This window comes from Ailuropoda melanoleuca, chromosome 17 (genome assembly GCF_002007445.2).
Source record: "Ailuropoda melanoleuca isolate Jingjing chromosome 17, ASM200744v2, whole genome shotgun sequence".
NCBI lineage: Eukaryota > Metazoa > Chordata > Mammalia > Carnivora > Ursidae > Ailuropoda > Ailuropoda melanoleuca.
In genome coordinates this window covers 25,867,810-25,894,680 of record NC_048234.1, presented here as the reverse complement: position 1 = coordinate 25,894,680, position 26,871 = coordinate 25,867,810, and the positions used below count along the sequence as shown (strand labels likewise).

At 42.8% G+C, this 26,871-nt stretch overlaps 1 protein-coding gene across 16 annotated transcripts in view; it reads left to right on the top strand.

The window, feature by feature from the left end:
• Nucleotides 1-26,871, top strand: part of TRPM3 (transient receptor potential cation channel subfamily M member 3) — a 774,831-nt gene that overhangs the window by 606,258 nt on the left and 141,702 nt on the right. For all 16 annotated transcript variants that reach the window (XM_034646697.1, XM_034646707.1, XM_034646703.1 and 13 more), the window contains one exon: nucleotides 4,697-4,820. In XM_034646697.1, coding sequence (XP_034502588.1) covers nucleotides 4,697-4,820 — 124 coding nt within the window. The remainder of the gene's footprint in view (nucleotides 1-4,696; nucleotides 4,821-26,871) is intronic.

Sequence of the window (26,871 nt, the reverse complement as noted above, 5' to 3'; positions counted from 1 at the left end):
GGAGAAGAAGGAGGAGGAGAAAGAGGAGAGGGAGGAAATAGAGGAGGAGGGGCCCAGAGGAGGAGGAGGAGAAAAGAAAAATGCCATTCTCTGTGACCTTAGGCAAGACATGTAACCTTTCTGTGTCCTGAGGTTATATGTAGTAATTTGCTTTGGCATGAAGCAAACGACAACATTTAATTTTTCTTTAGAGCATTTGAGATTCTCTAGGAAATGATGTCTTTCAAGTACCAAATTGCGGTACTATTAATGATCTTTATTTATCTAGGTAAAATTTTCTTGTATTGTATCTGAATAAATGAACTGAAAGTGTCAGTGGAGGGCAGGAGAAGGGCTTCGCTCCCTGATGAAAGCCATTAACCTAAGTCTAGCTCATCGCATCCCATTGAATTCTAAATGCATTTTCTAATTTTTAAATCTAGGAACAAAACTCTGATATTGCGGGTAATTAAAGTCATTCCGAGAAAAGTGTGCGCACTTGGGTTGTATTGCTAGCCTTTGAACAGAATGCGAATAGCCAAGTTTGGGAAGTTCCATTGGTTACTCCAAGCACTGGATGTATGTTGACCTCTTTCACATACTTCTGTGACTCATCCAAAAACTCCAGATCACAAGTTCAGCATTTAAATGGAAACACAAATGCCATAGTATGGAGATTTTCCTCACTTCAATGACTACCCTTCCTAAATCAAGAAACATTCTAATTTGAGGTATACCAAAAATAGCATTGGTCCATATGGAGCCACAAATTAACAGTTTCTATAAATAGGCACCACTTTGTCAAACGCCCAATTCTAAAACGAAAATTTTATATAATACTATGACCATGTTTTGATGTCAAGAAATTCTCAGTCACTATTCTAGTGCCATAAAAAGAAATCTAAAACGGGCTTATTTCTATTTTTTGCTGGTGATTAAATTCATGGTCAAGATTTTTAAATCATTCCAGTGTTGTGCAGGGAAAAAAATGGGAAGAGCTGGGAAAGCAATAATTTCAAGAAAGCAGGCTCTCCAATATCCTACAGAATATGGTCACAAAGAAAGGGTCCTTAGAGAAGACAGAGGAAGTCTTTGTGCCAAATAGAAAACGTCTCATTCAGCATAGCAAATACTTGGGAGAAATCAGAAGCGAATAGAATCTTCAACATACTAAATGAACTTTGCCATTGTCCTCACTCTTCCCCGTATCTTCAGATTTCCTTCAGATGTTCTATCACAAAAGGAAAAGCAATTTCCTAAAACAAATATACTTCAATTTCTGCTTCCAATGCAGATGATTAGGAAACTAAAAGACATATTTAGAGGTTTCAAACAGGAAAAGCAACACCACAGTGGAAGGCCGAACTCAGCAGACTCAGCTCAAGGATTGACATCATCGACCTACGTGACTGTACAACTCATTTTGGTCTCTTTGGGCCACAGTCTCCTCTTCTGCAAAATGGAATTAATACCTGCTTTGCTCTCAGATTGTTATGCAAATCAAATGATATTATCCCATTTTATGTCCTAAAACATGGTGTGCTCTGAACACATCAAGGATCTTCTTTTAAAAGTTCTTAAATGCTTTCTGCAAAAAGCATGGGACCGAATACCTGTTATTTCTTTGCCAAAAGGGGGAGATTTACAAATGTTCATGAGCTAATAAAGCCAAAGATACATCAAAAATGTGATTTTCCTCTTGATGCAATCAGGGTGGTAAAATAACTGAAGCCAGAATAACAGTTATTTAATGTTTAATGAGTATAACTTAATCCTTTGGAAAGACGAAATCACCTTTGTCCCACCGACAACCACTCTGCTCCATCAGTGACGGGCACCCCACACTTTGGAAAACACCAGTCTAGACAACCCTTGTACTTCTAGAAGTAAAATTCTGGGGTTTTGTTGCTAAATGATTTCACCAAAGGTACAACTTCATTCAGTTGCAAAATTGAGCTAAAAAGTATAAGATCTTTATACTTTTTAGTATCAAGACATCTTTAGTGTCTTTCAGGTCTCCTCACTAACAGAGCTCACAATCAACTAAGTTGCACATGATTTCTCAATTTTTACAAAGTGATAGACTACATACAAATAACAGATCCCTCAAACAGTTAATGACCTCGGGGAACAGGGATTTCACTACAGATGGTTAGCAATGGAAAACAAATCTCAAGTTGTTATCAAAATTAAGCACCTGCAGATGAATGATTGGATCTATCAAGTGGCTAATGAGGAGCGTCTCTTGTGTTGTTAATCATGTACGGCGTTTATGTATACTCAATACTCAATATTGCAGAACTCTCTACACCCATCCACATGGGTTGCCTGTTAAGCAGAGTGCTCATGTCGACCCTTCAGGAAACTTGGCAACACAGATGTGATCATGGCACTCTCCAGTGGCTTCTCATTACCTGTGGGATAAAATCCAAAGTCTCTAGCACCATCTCAAAAGTCCCCCATGATCTTATCCTTACTCACCCCTTTTGCAGTGCCATCTTGTTCCACTCTTTCTCTTGCTCGCCATGTGCTAGCCATACTGACCTTTTTTTGTTTTCTCAAAACTGAGAGTGTTCATGCTGTTTCATCTGCCAAGAATGCTCTGACTTAGCCCCACCACCTCCCCAATTGTGTTAATGCTCATTTATTCTTCAAGTCTCAGATTAAACGGTTCTTCCTTAAAGGAGTCTTCCCTGTACCCCCAGATTAAATTATATTCAACTGTCACAAGTTCTCTGCTGCTTTACCACTGCCAATCACAGTTGAATTGCTGGTTCCTGTCTTTCTACTCCACCAGTGTGTAAGCTCATTGAAGGCTGGGAGTGTATGTCTCTCATCTATCCCTATAGCCCTGGCATGAACTAAAGTCTCTGGCACTAAGTAGACATCACTAGGCAATTATTGAATGAATGAATGAATGAATGAATGAATGAATGAATGAATGGTTTCAGATTGGTCTACACCTAAGGCCACAGAGTNGGGCAATTATTGAATGAATGAATGAATGAATGAATGAATGAATGAATGGTTTCAGATTGGTCTACACCTAAGGCCACAGAGTCCTCCAGAATAATTTAGTAATCTTGAGAGGATCTGGTATTATTTTTCAACTTCATCTGAACCATTCTGTTTTTCTAAATATTCATGATATAAATCTTCCTGGGGGGCAGAAGGCGTAACCCAATCCTCCATCAAGCTGCGTGACATTCCAGGATCCTTGGTATATTCTGTCATGAAGAATGCACCCTCCTCAAAACTTAGGGCACCATCCTATCCAATCTCATGGGTTCAGGTGATCCTCACATAATCCTAGAGCACAGAAGGATATCCTTAAGCCTACCATCTTGCTTTATGTGAAGCAACAACATTTGTTATGCTTTCACATTAAAGCAAATGTAATAATTTGCTTCTCAAGCAGCCACAGTATTGAAGAGAGGCCATGGTATAGTGCACTTGGTGTAATGAGAGACAGGGCTGTAATGGAAAGAGTACTGGACAAGGAATCCGAAGACCTAGAGTCTGGTTCTGGCTCTGCCACTCATCTGCTAATGACCTTAAGCATCTGGCTCTTTCCAGCTAAAGTATGCTTTNTACTGGACAAGGAATCCGAAGACCTAGAATCTGGTTCTGGCTCTGCCACTCATCTGCTAATGACCTTAAGCATCTGGCTCTTTCCAGCTAAAGTATGCTTTCCTTGTAAATTGTACAGACCTTTTGCCTANTCCTTTTAAATTGTACAGACCTTTTGCCTACAGGATACTCATGAGCCCCAAATGAAATAATTATATTTTACTGTTATATATAGGAGTTTCTTGTTCTTCAATTATGGAAAAAAAAGATAAAACCATAAAATGCTAGGCAGAGTATGATAATTTTGTCACTGGTCCTTGGAAGCAGTTTTATCTTCCTGATTTTGGACAGATCTATGAACAGTTAAGTGATTTTTCATTCCCTGCCATCTGATGGCTGGTAAAGATAGCCCAGTTCTCACCAGGCCAGTTAGTGAGGGCGGAGTTAAAAGTTACAGCTGGTCCAACTTTGAGAGGCAACAGGGCAGTGATGGGTATAATGTACCTCCCTTGCTTTTCCTCATTCTTCTCTAGCATGAAAACGATCTTGTAATGAAGTCATCCATACTAGACCTCCCGTGGCTCAGACTCTTGTTGTCTGTAACACAGCCAGTGTTTGACATAAATGATAACCTGAATCGTAGGTCAGAAAAGTTACCACCTACAGGAAATGGTTTTAGAAGAAACATAAGTCCTATTTCTCCTCATTGGTGCTCACATTACTGAGACGGAAGCTTTTCTCCCACAATTAGAGATGAAGTTGAAATTTAAATCTTCATATAAGTAATACAGTAATTTTTCCCAGGATGCTAATGAGTAAGGCTTTTTTTGATAACGGCACTTGAGGAAGAGTGTAGTAGACATGCCATATAAAAGAAAAAAGAGACAAAAGAACCAAATTCATCTTCTGACTTTACTCTTTTAGGTTCTGAGACATTAAAATGGATTTATTTTTAAGTGCACTGTTGCTGTTTTTTTTTTTTAATTATCACAGTCCAAAAAAACTATGGGGAGAAAAATATAGGAGGAAATAACTCCTGTCTAAAGTCAATCCTCACCGTGATTTCCTGTGTTCTAGAATATTTCTCAGAAACATGTACTGAAGAGGAGCTGGGTTGACCTGTGTTTGACTTTGTTTCTAATTGCAGACTTATCAATGAATCTCTGCGGGACCAGCTGCTGGTGACCATCCAGAAGACTTTCACGTACACGCGGACCCAAGCCCAGCATCTGTTCATCATCCTCATGGAGTGCATGAAGAAGAAGGAACTGGTATGTAAACAGCATTCCCCATGAGTGGCAGAGCCCTCTCCATATTCCCTTCGTCCATCGAAACATTTTCTTGAATCACACACCAGCCGCTCTTTATTTCCAGCCAAGCTCACAATGTTCCTTGGGCTCCCCCAGCTCCTGTAACCTCCACCCCGCAGTAGCTAAGACATTACTTTCTCTGCCCGAATTTAATGAAGTGCGTGCAGCCGGGCTTTAGCACCCTCATGAAGCTCACCCCAATGCTTCCGATGGCCTCTACCAAAGGGGTTGAGGAGAAAAAATACGTTTCCTCCTGGAAAATGCTTCCCTTTGCTTGGGAGTAGCAATTGCTGATGCGCTTATTGTCAAATATCTTCGTGACACGGGGCTGCTGTGCTAATAGGCTAATCTATGCGGGTAGAAAAGGGAGGGACGTGCCTGCAGAATGCTGGAAACTTCTGTAGCTTCTGAAGTGTCCTCCGATAACTACAGAAACATTTCTTACATCTGGTGAAAGTGTCTTGCAAATGTGGTATCATCACAGAGACCTTCTGTTAGAGTGAACAGAAATAACATGAGCTAACATTTAACGAGTACTTGCTATGTGCCAGGCAGCATGCTAAATCTTTACACGGATTAACTGCTGTGATCTTTACAACTGATCCAGTGAGAGAGGTAGGGTCATTATCCTCACCTTACAGGTGAGGAGATACAAACAGACTTGATTAGTAGATGAGAAAGCGGACTCAGCACCGAGGTATTTCTTCTCTGTGAGCAATGCTCTTATCAGAAATCGTCTCACTGAAGCAAATGTAGTACCTTACCCACTCTGAGCAGATTCCCTGCCCGCCTCAGCAAGCAGAGACTATCCTCAGCGGTCACTCGAGCCTGCCTGCTGACAGAGGAAGTTAAAAGAGCAGCTTAAAATGAGCAGAAGCCTCACTCAAGGTTTGCACCACTTAGAGTCTGCGTGGGCATCCTGGAATGATTATCTTTGGGGACACGATGGGGAGAGGGGCACTTCTCCTCCTGAGGGACACCAGGGCCAGACCCTGAAAGGTTCAACCACAGGGAGGCAGACAGGGGAGGGAGGGGCTGGAGTGACTCACTCTCAGCCAGTTCCCCCACTAGACCATAAGCTCCTCCAGGCATGGTCTGGAGCCCTCTTGCTCACGATTGTGTCCCTATGCCCAGGACAGTGGCTGGCACACACTGGTGCTCACTGAGGCTGCCAGGATGGAGGGGAGCAGGGGAAGGAGGCAATTTCTGAGTTTGGGAAGCAAAACATTTAGGAAAACAGGACTTGATTCAAGTAAGCAAGACCGATGTTTGGAAGGCATTTGCATGACCTCTGTGAGAACCTATAGCCCCTTCCAGGTTTGGGGTGAAAGTTACCACCTCTAATCCTTGAGTGTCCAAAGACCCAGGTAGTCTGGCCACCTTGTACAGAGAACCGAGTGTACAGACGGGGTTCACAGCCATGACTGCTAGTGCCCGCAAGGAGATTCGGTTCAAACACTTCCTCCAGCCCCAAAGAGGCACATGCAACCCTGAACCTGCCACGAGTAGAATGGATTTCCTGCTGACTGTGTGCTAATGGTTTTTCAAATGCCAACCGTGAAAACTTACCAGAACTATCCATTTCAGCAGTCCTGTAAATTTCCTAGAAAGGCAGTTAGGATTAAAATTCAGGAAACCACTTGAAAGTCATAAAACCAGATGAGAGTGAATGGCCTCCCCTAATGAGGTATTTTGTAGGACTCTTCCCTGGGATTCCGCCTAATAATCACTATGTCCCTTCATCATGGCCCCTGCTGAAAAGGTCAACTGTATGTTAGTGACAGATATTTACTGCAAGATCGGTGAGATATCCCTCGCTGTAGGCTAAGGCATTGCAATCTTAACAAGAAATAAATCATCCTCATCTCCATAACTGGGCAGGAATGAAGATTTTTAAAATCATAAATGTAATTAAAATGATTTTCATTTTTGGAGGGACTGTCTGTATGTAACAGTTCTAGATGCTCTGTTAAGGATGTGAGCGTGAGGGAGGCATTGTTTTTCCCCTTTGGAGGGGAACGGGGGAGAGGACTGAGGTGGGAGAAGAAGGTGCACGCAGTCGGAAAGAGCCCCGCGGGGGCTGTCCTGCTGCGGAGCCCAAGTCCTTCTACTCCCCATGCTGCCTGGCTTAGCACATCCTAGGTCCAGAAAGCATCCGCATGACCTCTGTGAGAACCTTCAGCCCCTTCCAGGTCTGCGGGTGAAAGTTGCCACCTCCAAGAAGTTGCCTTCCAGTTTCACTGACTCCCTTCACAGATGAAGTGGGGTATAATATTCTGAGGTCAGTCAAACCCTTGCTAAGTTCAGTGAAGGGACTTGGTTCCAGAGTGGAACTGACATCTTTCTCATCCCAGCGTCCTTGTAACTTCTGTAATAAAGAACTTCACTAGGCAAGTGTAGTTAGCCTGTGAAATTTGGGTCTCTGGGCCATGTGGCCTCATGGCAAATACCTCCTGATGGGCCTTTCTGTTGGTACTTTCTATTCATTTCATATTGTTCTTGGAGAAATTTACTTCTCCTCTTGGGTCCAAACGACATCTCAGAATTGGTCGGTCACCTTTTGAGAAGATAAATCCCCCCTAGAAACCAACCTCCGAGCTAAGTTCCATCAGAGTTATCCAGAAAAAAATAAAGAGGTTGAATCTATTCTCAGCAGCATATCAACTTGGGGGCAAATGTAAGGGACCAGCGCTTTGTACCCCTTCACCCCCTTCCTCTTCAAGAGCGGTCTGGTTGTGAAAAACTCAGGACCAGGAAAAGAGGACCCGAAGCCCAGGGACTCATTTGCCACCTTACATTTCCACGCTGTTGGCTCCTCCCATCTGCTGTCCTCTCTCAGCTGCTGGACCTCACAGGGGCCACCTTGCCACCCCCTGTCTGTCACACCTGGGAGTCACATCTGCATTCAGAACAGACACTGCTCCCAAATCCAAGACTTTAAAGTCCACGTACCCGTCCAAACACAGCTGCCTTTCCTCCTCCACTCACCACCATCACTTCCTTCATCTCAGACTTGAACACCAAGCTTCCCCGTAGTTCACTAGTTAGAGTCCAAACTGCTGAGATAATCTCCATGGAAGCAGAGTATGGTTGAGTGCAGTTTTCTCTGCCCGGTGCCTCCCAGAGAGAGTCCAGACTATTTCCGGTCTTGGCTTGCCTGGGTCCTCTCACCCACCCACCCCTCTGCCCGTGGGCCTGGTGCTTCTGGGTACCACTCCCAAAGTGGAGTCATCTGGTTCTTGCTCAAATAGGCCTCCAGTGACATCAGTCGCCTCTCCTGTTCCCTACAATTGCTATAAACCATGGTAATCTCCTGACGGCCTCTTGGGGGCCTTTGCAGGACACATCACAGTCTTTATGGTATCGCTACACGAGCTTCCTGCTTCCTTTCCTACAGCGAGCTCTCCTGTGCGGTAGTGATGCTAAAGTCTAGAAGCAAATTTTGCCACTAGACTATTAAGGATGCCTCTCCAGTCCATCAGTTCAGGGGGTACAGGAGGGAAAATAAACGGATTTGTCCTTAAAACTTGTCAGTCAAGAAGATTCCAGGGATGCCACGGAGACACAGAGAAGAGGTAGCTTGGGGAGAACTAGAGGAGACCCGGGATTGAGCTCTATGTGGCAGATGATGGACACACAGGCTGAGAGGTGAAACTGAAGGAGTAGCTCCCTGTTCTGGCCTGGCAGCCAGAGCGGTGGCATCTCGATGTCCTCACATTCTCATTGGGGTGGGGGTGCGGGGACCTTGAAGCAAAGAACAGCCATAGGCATAGAGCACGTGCTAATGGAACAGATAGAAGCAATGATATTGGCTCATCGGGCTTGCTCGTTCCTCTTCTTCCTCCGCCCTCTGTAAACAGACGCTTATCAATGACTGATCCTTGGCTCTTTCCCCTTTCAGTCACTATTCTAAAAGACAGCTATTCAGTTGTCTCAAATGCACAAATACCCAGCGTTGTCTCCCTCCAGGCTCCTGCATTTCCAGATTCCACACCCTCCTTGTCTAGACTATTTCTGTCCCCCACTAACCTGGTCTCCCCTAATCCATTACCCTCCGGTGATCCATTCTGTAGGCCAGGGGGTTAGCAAACGTTCAGGTTTTGTGAGCTACAGAAAGTCTCTGTCACATAGTTTCTTTGTTTATGGGGTTGTTTTTAAACAACACTTCAAAATCTCAAAGCCGTCCTCTACTTACTGGCTGTCAGAAAACAGGCCATGGGCCAAATGTGACCCACGAGCTCTGGTTTCTTGGCCCCTGCTACTCAGTATTGCCAGCTACTTTTCACTGAAGCACAGAACCAATGACATCACTCCTTGGAATGTAAAGTGTACTCTTTGCTTCTATTTCCAGTCTTAAATCCCACCGCTTTTTTATGGACCTTTTATGCTAACTAAACCGATCTTGCAGTTATTTTTTTATTGCCTGCTTCCCTGCATTTGTTCAAACTTAGAGCTCTCTCATTAGCTATAACCAATTGCCAAACACATATGCACGCACGAGTGCACAAGTGTGCATATGCATTCACACCCACCCCCCACACACACAGACACACCTAGAATATAGTGCACTCCTTTATTTGCAACTCTCTTGTGGTGCTCATCATTTATACCTTAAGTCATTTGCGTATATCTCTGACTTCTCATGAAAGCTCATTATTCTGTTTTCCCGGCGCTCACTCATCCCTTATCCCTCAATAGCACAGCATAGACATAGCAGACACCCGATAAATCTTTATTTAATGGATGAGTAAATGAGTGAATTCCGAGGAATATACATTAGTGGGGAGAGCTACGTATTTAATATTCATAAATTGCCATAAAGTCCCCACTAACGCGGTGTTATGTCTCCTTAGGGAGTCATCGATTTGGCTTATGGACTTAGGTTTGATTCAGGGGCATCTGCTTCTGTTATGGGCAGTGTGTTCATGTGGTGGTTATGAGGAATGAGGCTCTAGAAGCAGACATACCTGCAATCCAATTCTGGCTTCATCATGCAAGTGACTTAACTCCACAAAGCCCCAGGACCGTCTGCTTTAAAAGGGAAGTGATAATAATACCCATGTGTTCTAGGATCGGCCACATTTCCTCCTCTTAGTACAGATTATATTTTGATTCTTTAAAAATACAACACAATGAGACAAATATCACAGTAAACCAAACGATCAAGACTGGCCCGAGGGTCTCACATGCCCTCTATCCACGCCCTGCCAAGGACAAGGCCGAGCAGTAGCCATTGTTACTTGGCAAGTTAGGGTCTCAGCATCATGTAGGGGATGTTCCTGAAGACCCCGGTTACTCTATGGCCCTGAGTGGTTGAGAGAGTTCAGCATTCTAGCATGGGTAAAGGGTGCTGTTGACACGGTGTGTGGCTCCCAGGAAGCACTGGATGACTTTTCACTATAATTACATGTGTTCTGTGAGTATCTATAGTTGTAGATACTAATTCGAGTGTAAGCGCAGGTGTCTACTCTTGCCTTGTGTTTTCTCAGTCCTAGCTGAAATTGTCAGTGAGGCACAATTTGACCTCAGAGACCTGTCATCCCACCTTCACATTCCAGCCCCCCTCTTTGCTCGTCTTCATGGACAGCGAGTACACACAAGAGGAAACATAGACGTAACCTCCCAATGTCTTCCCTGTTTGACACCAATGCCCAGACAAGCCCAGTAGACTCCTATGGTCGTGAGGGAAGAAAACTCTTAGAGCTGTAAAGGAAGGGGCATTTTAGGCCAAACGGCTGAAAGTCATGTATCAAGTTTAAAAAAACAGTTCTCTCCAGCACAGTGTTTGTGGAGAAACAGAAATGCTCTTTGAGGTAGACGCTGAATTGTACCTCAGTCCTTTTAAATTCATTTAAATATCTTCTTAACATAATTTAAATCTAAATATTTTAAATGAGTTAGTGGGTAAAGGAGGCATAAGAACTATTGCACCCTTAAAAATGTTCTCCATATGGGGCGCCTGGGTGGCAGAGCGGTTAAGCGTCTGCCTGGCTCAGGGCGCGATCCCGGCGTTCTGGGATCGAGCCCCACATCAGGCTCCTCCGCTGTGAGCCTGCTTCTTCCTCTCCCACTCCCCCTGCTGTGTTCCCTCTCTCTCTGGCTGTCTCTATCTCTGTCAAGTAAATAAATAAAATATTTAAAAAAAAAAATGTTCTCCATATTGTGCTCTCAACACACGGTGGGGAGCACATTGATTTCTGAAGGTTCTGAAACTCTTAGATGATTAGAGTACCACTTTGTAGGAATAAGGATGATGCAGGTTNTTTTTAAAAAAATGTTCTCCATATTGTGCTCTCAACCAACGGTGGGGAGCAGGTTGATTTCTGAAGGTTCTGAAACTCTTAGATGATTAGAGTACCACTTTGTAGGAATAAGGATGATGCAGGTTTTGGAATCCGTTCGCTTGGCTTCAAATCCCAGATTTGCCATTTAATGCACAGTAATTGGCAAAATAATCTCTAGATGCCTTTGTTTTTTCCTCTAGATAATAATAATTGTATTTATAAGATTAATTATAAGAATTGAATAAGTTAATAGATCCAGATAACATAATAAGCACTCAATGGATACTTTCCTCGTAGCAATGATGACAACAGTGGTGATGATGTCTATATAACCCTTCATATTTAACAAAGATCGTCGTCATGCGTCTTCATCTGATACTACAGTGACCCTTGCTAATGTCACTATTAGCATCTCCATGTTATAGAGGGAAACCAAGACTCACAGCCTTAGGTGACAGGCCTAGAGTCATGTAGCTCATTAGTAGCCACTTGAGGACTTGAACCAAGAGCATCTTTCAGCAAGGACTGAGCACTTCCCACCATATGTCAGCTGATTCCATATTCTAAATATCGGGTATGACCACATTAAAAATGACTTTGAAGTAGGAACCCATTTTCTCTATCATTTCTGGAATGATCTGAACAAATATTTATTAGACTTCAAGATTCCCGGAATGAAAAGAATACACTGTTGGTTGGCATCTCTCTGCCCCTATGTAGCAGCCGTCATATGCCTATAAGGAAAATGTAAGCACGTTGCTTACTCGATACTTTTGCATCAAGGGCAAACTGAAATTATTCTTTTCCAGGATAGTATTTTAATCAGACTAACTAGAAGCCCCCCATTTAGAGATCGATTCACCCTATCTTCTTCTCACAAAATATTCACTGAAATAAAAAGACATTTGAATTAAAGAAATTTTTTAAAATGTCATTTACACAATCCTTTGCCAGGACAACGAATAATGATGTTAATACCTTTCGTCTTATATAATATAGAAGAACACGTTATAGTAGACAAAATCCTGTTGCATTCCTGTTTCATTTGAACTGCACAACAATGGGGTGAGAATTATATCTATTTTTCAGCTAGCAGAAAACAAAACAAACTGGAGGAGTCCACAGAAGTGTATAGCAAATGCCCATTTGATTTCCATCCTCACTATCAAGGTCTCAGACTCTCTCTCAGAACCAACAGAAATGACCCTGACCTTTCCCAGCCATAGTCAGCAAACATTATCCGTGGATTCGAGGCAATAGAAAAAACACAGAAAATACTTTTATTGAGAAAAATAAATTAAAACAATATGGTAAATAAAATATAAATACACAAGAAGTAAACATATTATTGCATTCCCTTTAAGAGCTGACTTACTAAATAATTTACCTAACAATTGGCTTGAGTGTCAATTCTTTTTTTTTTATTTACTCTTTTTTTTTTAAATTTTATTTTATTATATTATGTTAATCACCATACAGTACATCCCCAGATTCCGATGTAAAGTTTGATGCTTCATTAGTTGCGTATAACACCCAGTGCACCATGCAATACGTGCCCTCCTTANGCACAACAATGGGGTGAGAATTATATCTATTTTTCAGCTAGCAGAAAACAAAACAAACTGGAGGAGTCCACAGAAGTGTATAGCAAATGCCCATTTGATTTCCATCCTCACTATCAAGGTCTCAGACTCTCTCTCAGAACCAACAGAAATGACCCTGACCTTTCCCAGCCATAGTCAGCAAACATTATCCGTGGATTCGAGGCAATAGAAAAAACACAGAAAATACTTTTATTGAGAAAAATAAATTAAAACAATATGGTAAATAAAATATAAATACACAAGAAGTAAACATATTATTGCATTCCCTTTAAGAGCTGACTTACTAAATAATTTACCTAACAATTGGCTTGAGTGTCAATTCTTTTTTTTTTATTTACTCTTTTTTTTTTAAATTTTATTTTATTATATTATGTCAATCACCATACAGTACATCCCCAGATTCCGATGTAAAGTTTGATGCTTCATTAGTTGCGTATAACACCCAGTGCACCATGCAATACGTGCCCTCCNAACATATTATTGCATTCCCTTTAAGAGCTGACTTACTAAATAATTTACCTAACAATTGGCTTGAGTGTCAATTCTAAGACCGTCTTTGTAAAGACTGGGTTTCAGCGACTCAACGTCTTGCCCCCACTATGCATTCCCACTCCTCCTAGGACAGGGTCTCACCATGTTTACCTCGACCAATGGTCTCTGCTTGGCCACACCACCACCAGCTGCTCTGTTCCAGCTGACACTCAACTGCCGAATGATATGTCTTAAAGAGCAACTCTCCTAACGCAACCTCCCACCGAACCACAAACCCCCACTGTCCTTAGCAGTGTTTGCCGAAACGAGGAGCGCCGATTGCCTACGAGATTATTTCAGGAGGAAGCCAAATCAATATTTTTATTTTAAGGGGCACGTGTTAATTTGCATATAGATTACAAAGAAGGACAACAAAGCACAAAACCATGAATAGTAAGTTTAAATAAACACAAATTTTAAAGGGGAATCGATTTGAAGAAAACGATCTGATTGTAGTGTTGGTATATGTAGAAATAGTCAAACAGTGAAGACTGTACAAGAAAGCCTGTTAGGTTGGAACATACTGGCCTTCAGAATTAAGTTTCAGTTCCCTAATGTAGCATTCAAGGCCCTTTATGGTCTGGATCAGGTCTACATTTCCAGCCGCAGCTACTAGGACCACTATTTTCATACTCTAGTTTAACTAAATCTAATTTTCCTTAAGGAAAAAGGCCATGCCTTATACATCTTTCTGTATTTTGTGCCAACTCTTAAATCCTCTTTTCAAATGTTAAATGCACTAGTTTCTAGAAGCAGTAGGATGGATTCTCTACCCCTACCCTACAGCTGATTCCCAAATAGGAATATTACTAACCAAAAAGGAATACATGGATTAGTGTTTTCCCTGAATTCAATAGAGTAAGAATTCTTAGCCTCGTGTCTAAGAACAACTATAAGTCTTCAGCAAGTTCTGTGCAAAATTTTGTACATATAAGCATATTCTGGGAAGAATGCATTCAATTCTCAGATTCCCCAGGGATGAGTCACTCCAAAGGGTTAGGAATCACTGTAGTAGACGGCCTTCCATGGCAACAACTAAGTTTGGATCACAGGAGCCATAAACACTGCCTTACATTCCTTCTAGTCCCTCAGAGATACCCCATCTGGATGAACATTTAACCTCATCAATTTTTAAACATGTGCACCTCCACATTTCTCATTAACAGTTCTTGTAGATGTAATTTCTTCCATGCTAAACAGTCAATCATGCATTTCAGGAAGTCAGCAGCTTGTAAATGGGCTGTGATCCAAAGATCTATTTACAGCCCAGAACCCACTGTCTCCTAAAGCAATGTAAATAATACAGCAAAATTCTGGTTTGCTATAATGAGACTGAGAATAGGAAACCAAGAAGTGCAGTTGCAAAGAAGAAAAAGATTGTCACCCCCTTCTCTGGGACAGGATTGACCCTAGACAAAATTGTTACTGTATTAACATTTTCAAACCTGTTCTCTCTTCCTCTGCAACATTCCTCCCAGTGCACCCCACCCCCGCCGCCCCGCAAAGCCTTTCTGGACACTCTAATAGGATTTCCCCATCTCATTCCTCCAGCGTCACCCATCTCCCAACTGGTACCATGCCATGACCTCACTGCAGAGGAGCTTACCTGGGAATCTGGAGGCCAGTATTATTGAATTCGTATTTACGGATGCAGGACTGAGAGCCCTTTGGCCTCTGTAACCAACTTGAGCTTCTGACGGAGGATGCATATGGAACCGAAGGAATTATTTTTTTAAAGATTTTATTTATTTATTTATTTATTTGAGAGAGAGAGAGAGACTGCACGAGTAAGGGAGAGAGGCGGAGGGAGAAGCAGACTCCCCGCTGAGTGAGGAGCCAAAGCAGGGCTCCATCCCAGGACCCTGGGGTCACGACCTGAGCCAAAGCAGATGCTTAATGACTGAGCCCCCAGGCACTCTGGAACTGAATGAATGATTGATTAAGGGACTCTAAGGCAGTATAACAAGTGAAGGGGAAAATACAGGGGGGAGGGTTGGAAGGGCTGAGCTGTCACCTAGGTTGTCCAGTCTTATTTGGAAATCCCATGTCAACTCTCATATTCACACCATTTCCAAACTCTGCTTCCTCCAGCATCTCCTTCATGGCCACATGCAAGGAGAAAGGTGTAACAGACGCTGGCTTACCCTTTCTCTGTTTCAAATTTCTGTGAGTTCTCCAGTCCTTTCCAGTAACACTTCATTTGACCAAAGACTGTAGAATTAACAGTTTGAAAAATACAGCTCCAAAGGACCGAGGTGGTTCCCAACCTATTTCCTTCCATCACTTCGATCCCGCAGAATGTACTCAAACCCGTATGTTTTGTTGTGGTTTGGCCCCACAGTGTTTGCAGGAGGGTCGAGGGGAAATTAAATGGGAAGGAGCTGGAGAGGCCATTGACAAGCGCCGGTTATTTCTGAACCAAGTGTCCAGAAGCCGGATACTTTCAGCTCTCTCTTCCATGCTAATCAATGTATATATAGTACCTCCTGTCATTTGAACTCATTCACCCACATTTCCATCTATATTAGTATTTATGCTTCTTCTTATTAGGTGTGATGCCCAGGAAATGAATGCATTCATCAAACCCAAGGTTTCAGCCCGGGGCCATTGGCCTGATGCTGATCGCATGTCACGGGATAGACCATTCTCCCAATTTATTATCGGCCTTCACCAAACCCGAACCTTGACCAGAGAAAATTATCTTAATCAGGGAGGACGAACACACACTGCATAAAGATGATCACTGCCACTATCATCTCTATCATTTATCTTTGATTTTTATCTGCTTTATTTGGCTATTTTCTCCCTCAAAGAGAATTTAAATGTTCTGCCTGCTAATCGCCTCCTTTATTTTAAATCTGATTTGCTTTTTTTCCTCTTTCGCATCTGGCCTTTTTCTCTCTTGTTTTCTTTATTCTCATGCCCAGTTCCAGGGTTTGTGATCAGCTGCGGCCAGAGCTCAGGCTCCGCCTGGAGCTGGTCTGTCTGCCTCATTCCCATAATAACACGACTTGCACTTCCCTACCCCCATCCTTGTGGACCGTGACATGGGCCTCTGGTGGCCACACTACTGTAGCCTCCTCCTTCTTCTCCTGCTCCTCCTCCCTCTTTTTAATTCATAGAGACATGGACACATAACCCACAGAAGCATAGAGGTTCAAGGTGTTAAGAAACCACACGGCAGTGGTTTCAACATAGGCCACATGTTAGAGTCACCTGGGGAGCTTTAAAAACCACCAATGCCTGGATCCCACCCCTGGAAGCTTGTGTTATTGGCCTGGGATGTGGCCCGAGTGTGAAAGGTGTGGAAAGCTCTCCAGGTGGGACTTTGTCATACAAGGAAATTCTTGCTTATGCACCATTACCACTTACTCATTCTCTTTCCTTCTGTGTCTTTGAGCCTAGAGAAGTTCTGGTATAATTTGTCACAAGGAGATGGGCTTCATTTTTCTGGAAAATAAATTAAGGTTTCACTTGTATGAAACTCCTCATTTTCCAAAGATGCCAGCAAGTGAAGCATCATTATATATTAAGAACAGGTCTGGTGGGGGAGCCGGAACATAGAAAAACCATAATTAGGTGAAATTGGCCACAACCAACTTGATTTTAAATTTAGATATTCTTCAACTTACAGTGGGGTTATGTCCTGATAGACCCATCACAAAATGAAAATACTGTTAAGTCAAAAACACATTAATACAGCTAACCTACTGCACGTCATAGCTTAGCAGAGCCTACCATAACATGTGCTTACAACATGGTAGCCTACAGTTGGACAAAGTCATCGAACACAAAGCCTGTTTTATAGTAAAGTGTTGGCTATCTCATGTAATTTCTGGAATATTGTACTGAATGTGAAAACAGAATGTATGGATACAGAGTGGTTGTCTGAGTATCTGTTGTTGACCCTGGTGACTACGGGGCTGCCCAGGAGCTGCGGCTGCCACTGCCCAGCGTCATGAGAAAGTGTCCTGACACATACCACTAGCGTGGAACGATCCAAAGTCAAAATCTGGAGTCTGGTTTCTACGGAATGCAAATCACTTTCACACCAAAAAATCGTAAACCCAAAAAATCCAAAAAATCGTAAGTTGGACCGTCCTAAGTTGGGAACCGTCTGTACTGTAATCATAGTCTTCTCCAAGCACTTGGCCATAACTTCTTATAAGTGGTCAGTAGGACCCTTGGGGCTTCACTCTCACCCTGGGGGCTCTGCACGTGCCCGCGATGAGCCATTCAATGATCAAGGACAGAAAACAGGGAACAGAGGAGGGAGAGACTCGAAGGAAAGGCAGGAGTGGAGGAGGAAGAGTAAATTAATCACTAGCTTACCAGTTGCTTTGTAATTTTATCTTCCCCACAACACTAGGAGACAGAGAATATCCTCCCTATTTTTACTGACCTGAGATCACTCAGCTAGTAAATGGCGTGATCGGGCCTCCTCCTACCCTCTTACTCTCCCGCCCACTGCTATTGTCCATTCAAAGACTGCCCTGCTTCTTCTCGAGAAAACACCAAGTGTCAGATGACACCGATGTTGTGGGTGGGCCTGGGGGTCCCAGGGGCGATGGAATGGGAAACCACGGTGGCTTCTCTGTGGGCCAAAGACAAGGAGTGGATCCCCGTCACCAAGCTGGGCCACCTGGTCAAGGACATGAAGATCAAGTCCCAGAGGAGGTCTGTTTCTACTCCCTGCCCATCGAGGAATCTGAAATCATTGACTTTTCCTGGGGGTGTCCCTCAAGGATGAGGTTTTGAAGACTATGCTGGTATAAAAGCAGACCCGTGCTGGCCGGCGGACCAGGTTCAAGGCATTTGTTGCCGTCAGAGATGACAGTGGACACGGCGGTCTGGGTGTGAAGTGGTCCAAAGAGGTCACCACTGCCATCCATGGGGCCATGACTCCAAACAAGCTTGACATCTACCTGTGTGGCGAGGCTACTCAGGGAACAAGATTGTCAAGCCCCACACTGTCCCATGTAAGGTGACCGGCTGCTGAGGCTCTGCGCTGGTGCACCTCACCCCTGCCCCCAGGGGCACTGGCACTGCCTCAGCTCCTGTGCCCAAGAAGCTACTGATGGTGGCCAGTAGGGACGACTGCTCCCCCCTCAGCCAGGGTCTGCACTGCCACCCTGGGCACCTTCAGCAAGGCCACTCGTGACGCCATTCCCAAGACCTACAGCTGGCTCACCCCGACTCTAGGAACAGACTGCATTCACCAAGTCTCCCTATCAGGAATTCGCTGACCATCTCGGTGCAGAGGACCCAGGCTCCCGCCGTGGCCACCACGTACTTTATACAAGAAAAATGAAGTGAATTAAAGCCTACAAAAAACAAAAACAAAAACACAAAAAACCAAAGATAACTACCCTACATCTGGTGTGAGTGAAATAAATTTCCCTTGCCGATTCCTGCCAACCTCGTTCCAGGTGGGAGGTTGGGCAGTTTCTGCCCAGAGGCGAGGGAGCTTGTAGCCCTCAGCCTCAGGTGGAGGCAGCCTGACTTGGGGCCCAAGGAATAAAGTTGGAATTTTCCTGGCAGCATGCTAACCTCCACAGGGCACTGAGTCAGGGGAGAAACAATTCTTCCAGTAATTTCCAGCAGGTGCTGCAGGAATGCCAACCCCATAGTGTGAGTCCTTTCATCAGGCTTCCCCCACAGAGAGGGCCGCAGGACTTCTGCCACGGAGCCAATGGTTCTCATGCAGAACAACAGAACATTCACAAAAGCGCACCGTTCTGTCATCTAACAACACTAACAAACAATCAAATGCCAGTGATTCGAATAGAGGCAGACTACTTTACCTCAACAAAGGGCCGTCATTTTGCTTCCAAACCATAGAGGACAGGCTGGTAACCAAAGGGAGAAATCTCGTAACAAAGTGGCATTTTCGAGGGGCGGGGGGACAGGGGGCAATGGTAGACTCTCAAGAGAAGTTTTCCTTGGGAATGACCACCAATACTTAGCATATGTGTCCCTTTCCTTACTCTGGCACTGGTCTCTCATCTCAGCCACATTGGGGTTTCTTTGGTCTCAAACGTTGGCTTGTACCCTTCCTTGTGCCTGAAACTCTTTCCCTCCAGTCTTCACATGGCTGGCTCTTGTCATTTTTCATTCTCAGCTTGAACATCCCCTCCTCCAGGAAGCCTTCCCTGACCACCCTATATAAAGCTGTTCCCCCGTTCACACTACTGTTTGTTTTGTGATGGCACTTGCCACACTGTGGACTTCTCTCATTTATTCGTCTTTGCATGTGTTTTTGTGTATCTGCTCTTTTAGTCTCTAGGAAGACGTGTTCTTGTCTAGCATGTCCCACATCTCTAGATACAAAGTAGATGCTTGAGTTAAATATCTGCTGAATAAATTGATAAATGAAGCCCAGGTCTGCCATATCTGATGCTGTATTTTCTCCCCATGCCTTTTTTTTTTCAACTCCTCTTTAGGGAGGACTCTATTTCAGACCCTGCACTAGGCACTTTGCACATATATTTCATTTAAAACTCAAAATAACACTATGCGATAGGTGTTGTTTCTCCAGTTTCACAGATTAAGAAACTAAGGCTTGAGAAATCAGATTTCTTCTCTAAGCCAATATCATAATTGAAACAGCCAGGATTCAAGCACAGATGTGTCTAATTCCAAAGCTTTTGCTTTTCTCACTCTGTGACACTTTCTCTGCGGGGGGTGGAAAAAAGAGTATCAGGGAGGACGAGTAGCTTTCCAAAGACTTGGACAACAATACCTCTCATTTATCTTTCTTCCTTTCCTTGTATGTGTTCATTCTTTCTCCCATTTCACATTGCCAAAAACATGCATGTTACCTGGCAGGAAACACGGAAGTAATTCCTGCCAGAGAGAGCGCTTTCTGGAAATGGTGAAGTCAGGAAGTCACTTTGAACTGAAAGTTCCTTTTCCATGCCTCTCTGGAAATCTCCTCTCTTAATACCTATATTTCCAGTGCCTCAATGCACTGTCCTCAGTCCTTGCACCTCCAGAGAGATGCACCTGCAATGGAGGAATGCTTTGGAATAGGGCAAAGTCCCAAATGCAGGACTCACGAGAGCCAACTTGCAGATTCCATTATGGACAAAAACGGGGGCAGGATGATGAAGGAGAGGATCCCCTCCTGATACAAGTAGAGCCCAAGATTGTCAGGACCTGTCACTGGCCTTTGTGTGGCTTTAAATGCCAGCGTTCCAGCTCTGCCTAAGACAAAGTGTTTCTCAACAACCCGATTTCTAACCAGACCTCAACCATCTGCCATCTGTGAGCCGTAATCTCCGTCTTCCTCTTTCGTTGGTCCTCAGAAGTTCTCCATCCCCACTGCAGCTGCTTTAGCTCTGTGTGTGGGCTGATGTTGTCACTCTGCCAGCCTGGCAGTCCTTGCTAGCTTTCTCAGCCCCAGTAGGGGAAGCCAGAGGGCTCAGAGAGGAGAATTTTCCAAACCTCCTTACAACAAGCCGGCAAACTCCCAGATGCCCTGTGGGCACGGGCACACAAAGGGGCGGCTAGCAGAGCAGATGCCAGGCACAGCACACATTGTCCACAAATCAACACAGGCATATGCAGAAAGCTCACTGCAGGAAAATTCAGGCAGGAAATGCATTTTTTTTTAAAAGCCAAATCATCACACATGCCCATAAATGATTAGCATCAAACAGAAGTCCAGAATGTATTCAGGAAATCCTCATGGTGTCCGTGGGGTGGGCTTCAGGTTGGAGCATTCATTCACATTCCATTTAGGGTCCCCTTTTAAATCACCCAGAGCAAGCTAGAGGCTGTGTGTTACCTGCGATACTCTTCTGTTCAACAAACTAGTTTTGCAGTTTTTCATTCATTTCTTGAGTGCCTGCTACGTGCCCAGCAGTATTTGAGGGGCTGGGGCTACAGGAGTACCAATCCTCAGACAGCCTATGTGCCAGTGGGGAAGAGATAGTAAAGAAATAACAAATACATGGGGCAGAGGAGGGAATGGTCTTGTGCTAATATATTAAGTACCACCAGGATTAAAAATTTGCCACCAGATTTAGCAAGATGGATTTCGCTGGTGACCTTGAGAAGTGCGATTTCAGTGGTAGTATAAAAGAAAATCCCGAACACAGTGCATTCAAGAAAGAAAGAGACTTGCGAGAAGTAGAAACAAGTGAGAATAAAAAATGTTTTTGAGGAATTTTGCCGTCTAAAAAAATGGGGAGCCTGGAGGAGGACAGAGATCAAGGGATGGTATCACAATAACTCTTGTCCATAAAAAAATTCCATGACCTTAAATATTTACCCTCTTCAGTACTGGAAGATGCAGGACAGAGATTTTGGTAATTACCTTCATTCTCTTCTAAACCCAAGAGAAATGACATTGAAATACTTTTGGCCTGGGGGCAACTGAGAAATCAAAGAGATTCAAATAATAATGTTTAAAAGCTGCCATTTATTGGGTGCATATGAGATACCAGGAAATTATACATATTCCCTATCCCCCCACCCCACCCCCCATATTTAAATTGGAAAACTACCTTAACTACTAGGTATTATTGTCATCTCTCCCCTTTAAAGCTGAGAGAGGTTAAGTGATTTGCCCAAGGGACAGGGTGGGTTAAGGAGCAGCCTCAAGATTTGAATCCAGACTTATTTGAAGAAACATCTTGAGTACTTTCCACTTCTCTCGGCTAATGTTAAGAAGGACTGGCTTTTAATTCTTCAGCCTAAAAATCTCGCCTTCCAATGACTTGATTAGATGAAATACACAATCTAAATGACCTCTGGCTCCCAGCCAGCACTGCCTCTCTTGGGTTCTGTGATTCATCTACATGGTCAGTCTTCTTCCGTACCTCACGTTAATTTCACAGCTCTCAGGGAACAATCATCTTGAACTTGAGTATGAACGTAGCTTTGATCCAGCTAACTTTTTCCGTTGTAAAAGCAATACATGCTGATTAAAAATATGTTTATTATCAATGGAGAGACTACCACAAAATAGAAGGAGGAAAAATATTGCCCACAGCCCCACAAGCGCGATGACTTTTGTTAAATTTGCTTCTAAGATGGTTTTTTCCTATTTGTAAGTTTTTAGATTTGTTTTAAACACCGTCGTAATCATGTGTATATTTGTACGAGATTTTGCATTTAGCATTAAAGCACTTGCATTGTTTCATGTAATTCATAAACATACATTTTTAAGGTAGAATCAGGGATACCCCCACTAAAAGCATTAGGGTGAGTTTTAAACTCAGGAAAAGACACGGCTCATGCACCCAAGCCCTCCTACCCATACTTTTAGAAAAGAGTAGGTGTCTGGTTATAAGGATACCAGAGTCAGTGCTACCAACAGCTACTTCTCCCCTTTCCACCATGATTCTCAGACCTGCTTTCTGTAAGGTGTCTGCCTGGGCAAGAATTAACTTTGTGGTCATCCTATTATCAATATTGTGAATTATCACTATTATTAACTCTACTGAAACACTTTAAACACTTTGGATTTAGTAGCAGGCCAACCCTACGTCACCTTAACAAAGCCTTCCTAACCATTAAAATTGCACATGAATGCGGTGTATGAGCATCAACTGAAAACTGCACAATATTCCAGCACTTGAACAAAGGATGCTTGTTAAATATGATAATGCAGAAATGGCCCTTACTACTGGACCCTTTTCACTCGTGAAGCTTATATAATTAATTCTAATTCATGTAATGTCCAAACATTGTGTTGGGTGATTTGCCGAGTTGGAGAGGGTCATGGAATTTTAGACATAGTGGGATTTGACCTTAGTCAAAGCCTCCCAGGGAACGTTTGTCCCCTGCATATGCAGTCTGTGTGAAGGATCCACAGGATTAGCAGAAAACATGTGACAAAAAGAAATACGAAGACCCAGCCTAGCCTTGACATCGGTGATAAATGCAGTCTTTCACAGATATATTCCTGCCAGTCTTACCTTGATGGGATTTGCATTCTCCATGAATGTGGCTCTGATGTTGGCCCTGGAAAAAGTCCCATTGTAAGTTTCCTGTTTGCTGAGTGTGAGACAACCAGCAAGGTTACCTCCATACCAGCTGCTGACCAACAAAACAATGACCTATTATTGAATAGTCATGGTTCAGCGTTATTCTTTACATGCAACAAAGGCTATGTCAGGGACAGTGGTAGACACCAACTAGAACCACCAAAGAGAATCCCCCTTCATGCCTCCTCTCACGTAGGCTCTATTTCTCTCTTGTCTTTCTTTTCCTTTTGAATTGTTTTGCCAGCAGTGTTACCAATAAATCCACGTCTGATCAGAAGTGGTTCATTTTGTAAAACTCCACTGAAATTGAGCTACTGATGAATAGTATTTTTTTCCCTTTCTGGACAGTTCTCTAAAGCAAACAAATGAACAAAAACACCCATATCTTCTTAACTGCTTCGTCTCTCGCCATTATTTTTTTTAATACTTTTTCTATGCATTTGGAAGCAAGAAATATAGCCCTCAAGTTTGGTGGAGGCAAAATACTGGGAAATATAAGAAAAAAATATCTTTTTTAGGAGAGGCCATATTCACTAGCTCAAAGCCTAATTTTAAACAGTTTACAGCCCCCAGGACTAGCATTTATTCTGCATAGGAGGACAACCTAAGAAAGACAGCAACTACTTGGGGAATGAAGGATTTACAGTAGCAGTTGTTGGAACAACTGGCCCTCAGCCTGTCCAGACATTCTCCTGAATTCATAACATAAAACTGCCGTGTCAGAATGAGCCTCCAGGGAGCTAAAATAACCAATTGACAAGCTGTTCTGCTCTCCGTTAAAGCTGAGCAGGGTCTCTCTCCTTCTGGATTTCCAAAGTATTCAAAGTTAGGCCAAGTAGTTAAGCCCCCAGGGGAAATTACCTGGGGCTGATCATTTCATCATTCTGGCATTATTAAAAAAAAAAAAAACAGAGAGACAGAATAGTCATTCTTATGCTTCTATTTGCTATGGTGGCCCACTCATCTAGGATATGGGTCACACCCTAGGAANTAGGATATGGGTCACACCCTAGGAAGTTAAAGGACACCACAGCAAGAGAAAAAACTGTAGGCGATCATCGAGATTAAATCTACCCATTCCAATGAAAGAATTTTGGATGCTCCTGCTTTCACTCCAGCTCAAATTTTTGTTGGGTTTTACCTACAGTATTTTTAAACGATCAGGTTTTTAATGTGTACCAATGAGGAAATCAGGGCTTTAAATAATGACAATAGGGGCGCCTGGGTGGCACAGCGGTTAAGCGTCTGCCTTCGGCTCAGGGCGTGATCCCAGCGTTATGGGATCGAGCCCCACATCAGGCTCCTCCGCTAGGAGCCTGCTTCTTCCTCTCCCACTCCCCCTGCTTGTGTTCCCTCTCTCGCTGGCTGTCTCTATCTCTGTCGAATAAATAAATAAAATCTTTAAATAAATAAATAAATAAATAATGACAATAATAGCAACAGCATTTACTGAACACTTACATTTTCTAGGTGGCTTGGTTTTTTGAGCCCATCTATTCAAGCTAGTTCAGTTTCTCCAAGAATATGTCATGGTCTTTTCTGACTGTGTTATACATATTAATTTACTTTCTTTTTATTTAAATTCCATTTAATTAACATATAGTGTATTATTCGTTTCAGAGGTAGAATTTAGTGATTCATAATCTTGTTAGTGTCATCATCTTTTACAGATGACATGCTCAAGACCACAGAGCCTGTTAAGTGGCCCAAAATATTATATAGTTATCTTTTATATTATCTCTAACATGTTATGTTATGATAAAATTGAATGTCATAACAAAATTGTGTTATATAATAGTAAGTATTCTATATTGAAACTTATAAAAGATTTTCTCCAAAAGTTTCTATGCATCAAATGTTTCAGTCAAGAGTGTTGCGATCCATCCATCATGTATTGGTGAGGCCAATCAGGAAAAATAATATGCCATATCCCACATAATAAAGGTCCTCTGATTTCACTAAATATTGAATTGAAACACCAACACCTGGAGAAGGTGTTCAGAAAATACCTACTAAATCAAAATCTGAACATCACTCTTAGAGTCAGCACAGTGGATCATATGGGTCCAGAAACCATAGTTTCAGTACTAAAATCTGGACTAGATGGCCTTGGATGTGCGCTACTAACTGCGTGAAATATTTGAAATAGGGACAATTCTGGAAAATTCCATGTGTGTAGTTAGTATGTCTGTTTAATGTGTGTATATAATGCATGTATTAGACGTGTAAAATGTGGAATGCCATTTTTTAACTTTTTTGGATGGACATCTAGTCAAATATTTGTAAAAGTTAAAAACTTGATCATTTAAAAAAACTGTAGGTAAAAACCCAACAAAAATTTGAGCTGGAGTGAAAGCAGGAGCATCCAAAATTCTTTCACAAGTCAGCATAAGTAAGGTATAAGTGATAAAGATGAAGTCCTCCCCCTGGATTCCATCCCAGTTCCAGAAATACCTCCTTTCCTCTTGCATATCAGAAAGTATAGGATCCTTCACTATGAAAAGGTGCATTTAGAATGCTTGTTTCAGAAAGCTGCTCAAATATCCTTTTGCTTTAAGGGACTTTCGAGTTCTTTCCCCCAGTCTTTGCCACACTGCCCTGGGTGGTCCTGTCATTGCTGAGTGTGTTCAATGAAGCCATGCTTGAAAGCAATTGAAACCTTGAGTTGATTGGACCTCTAACAACAGCTGTCCTACTTGAAATTACAAGCTGGACTCTGAAATGAAACTTGTCAGACCCAGCAAAGCTGTTGACTGCCTGTCACAGCTGGGAATTCTTAGAGAAACTGAACTAGCCTGACAGACAGACTCAAAAAACCAAGCAACCTGGAAAATGTTCACAAGCCTCCCCCTTTCTTGGCAGTATTAGGGGTGCTGGTGGCTGTGGGCGGTCTTCCTCATTCATTCCTAGTGGCACAGTGGTCATTCTTTAGATGGCCTTTTTTTTTTTTTTTAAGTTTTTTAACTAGGCTCTACACCCAGTGTGGAGCCCGACACGGGGCTTGAACTCACGACCCTGAGATCAAGACCTGAGCTGAGATCAAGAGTTGGATGCTTAACTGACTAAGCCTACGTGGCATTTTTTAAAAGTTGATGAGTGACATGACACTTGGTAAGATAGTGTCTTGAGTCAGTAAAGGATTTGTCACTCCATGATATTTCTTCTTTTGGGAAAAAAAAATCTTCCCATTGCCTAATTTGTGTCAGGGACTGCCTGCCTCACTTCTATCAGGTCTTAGGCTCATGGAGTTGTGGTGTCCATGAACTTGGCCTTACCTGCCCTTTCAGATTGACAGTATAATTATGAAGAGACACGGTAGTGTCATGCTCTCAAATAGACTCTACAACCTAATAAAAACTAGGTTTTTCTTTTCTAAATGGTAAATAAATACAAAGCCTGGTTTCCTTTCAAGGAATTAGAATTGTCCATCTTACCTAATATAAACCCACTAATTTTCTTTTCATTTGGAATTTGAGGGACCCACTAAATAGTACCTAATTTTATAATTTTTCCCCACAGCTACATTTAGCTTTACTCAGCTGTTAATACCTTCTTTTGCTTCTTGTTTTGTACCACTATGGCCAGAAAAAAAAAAAAA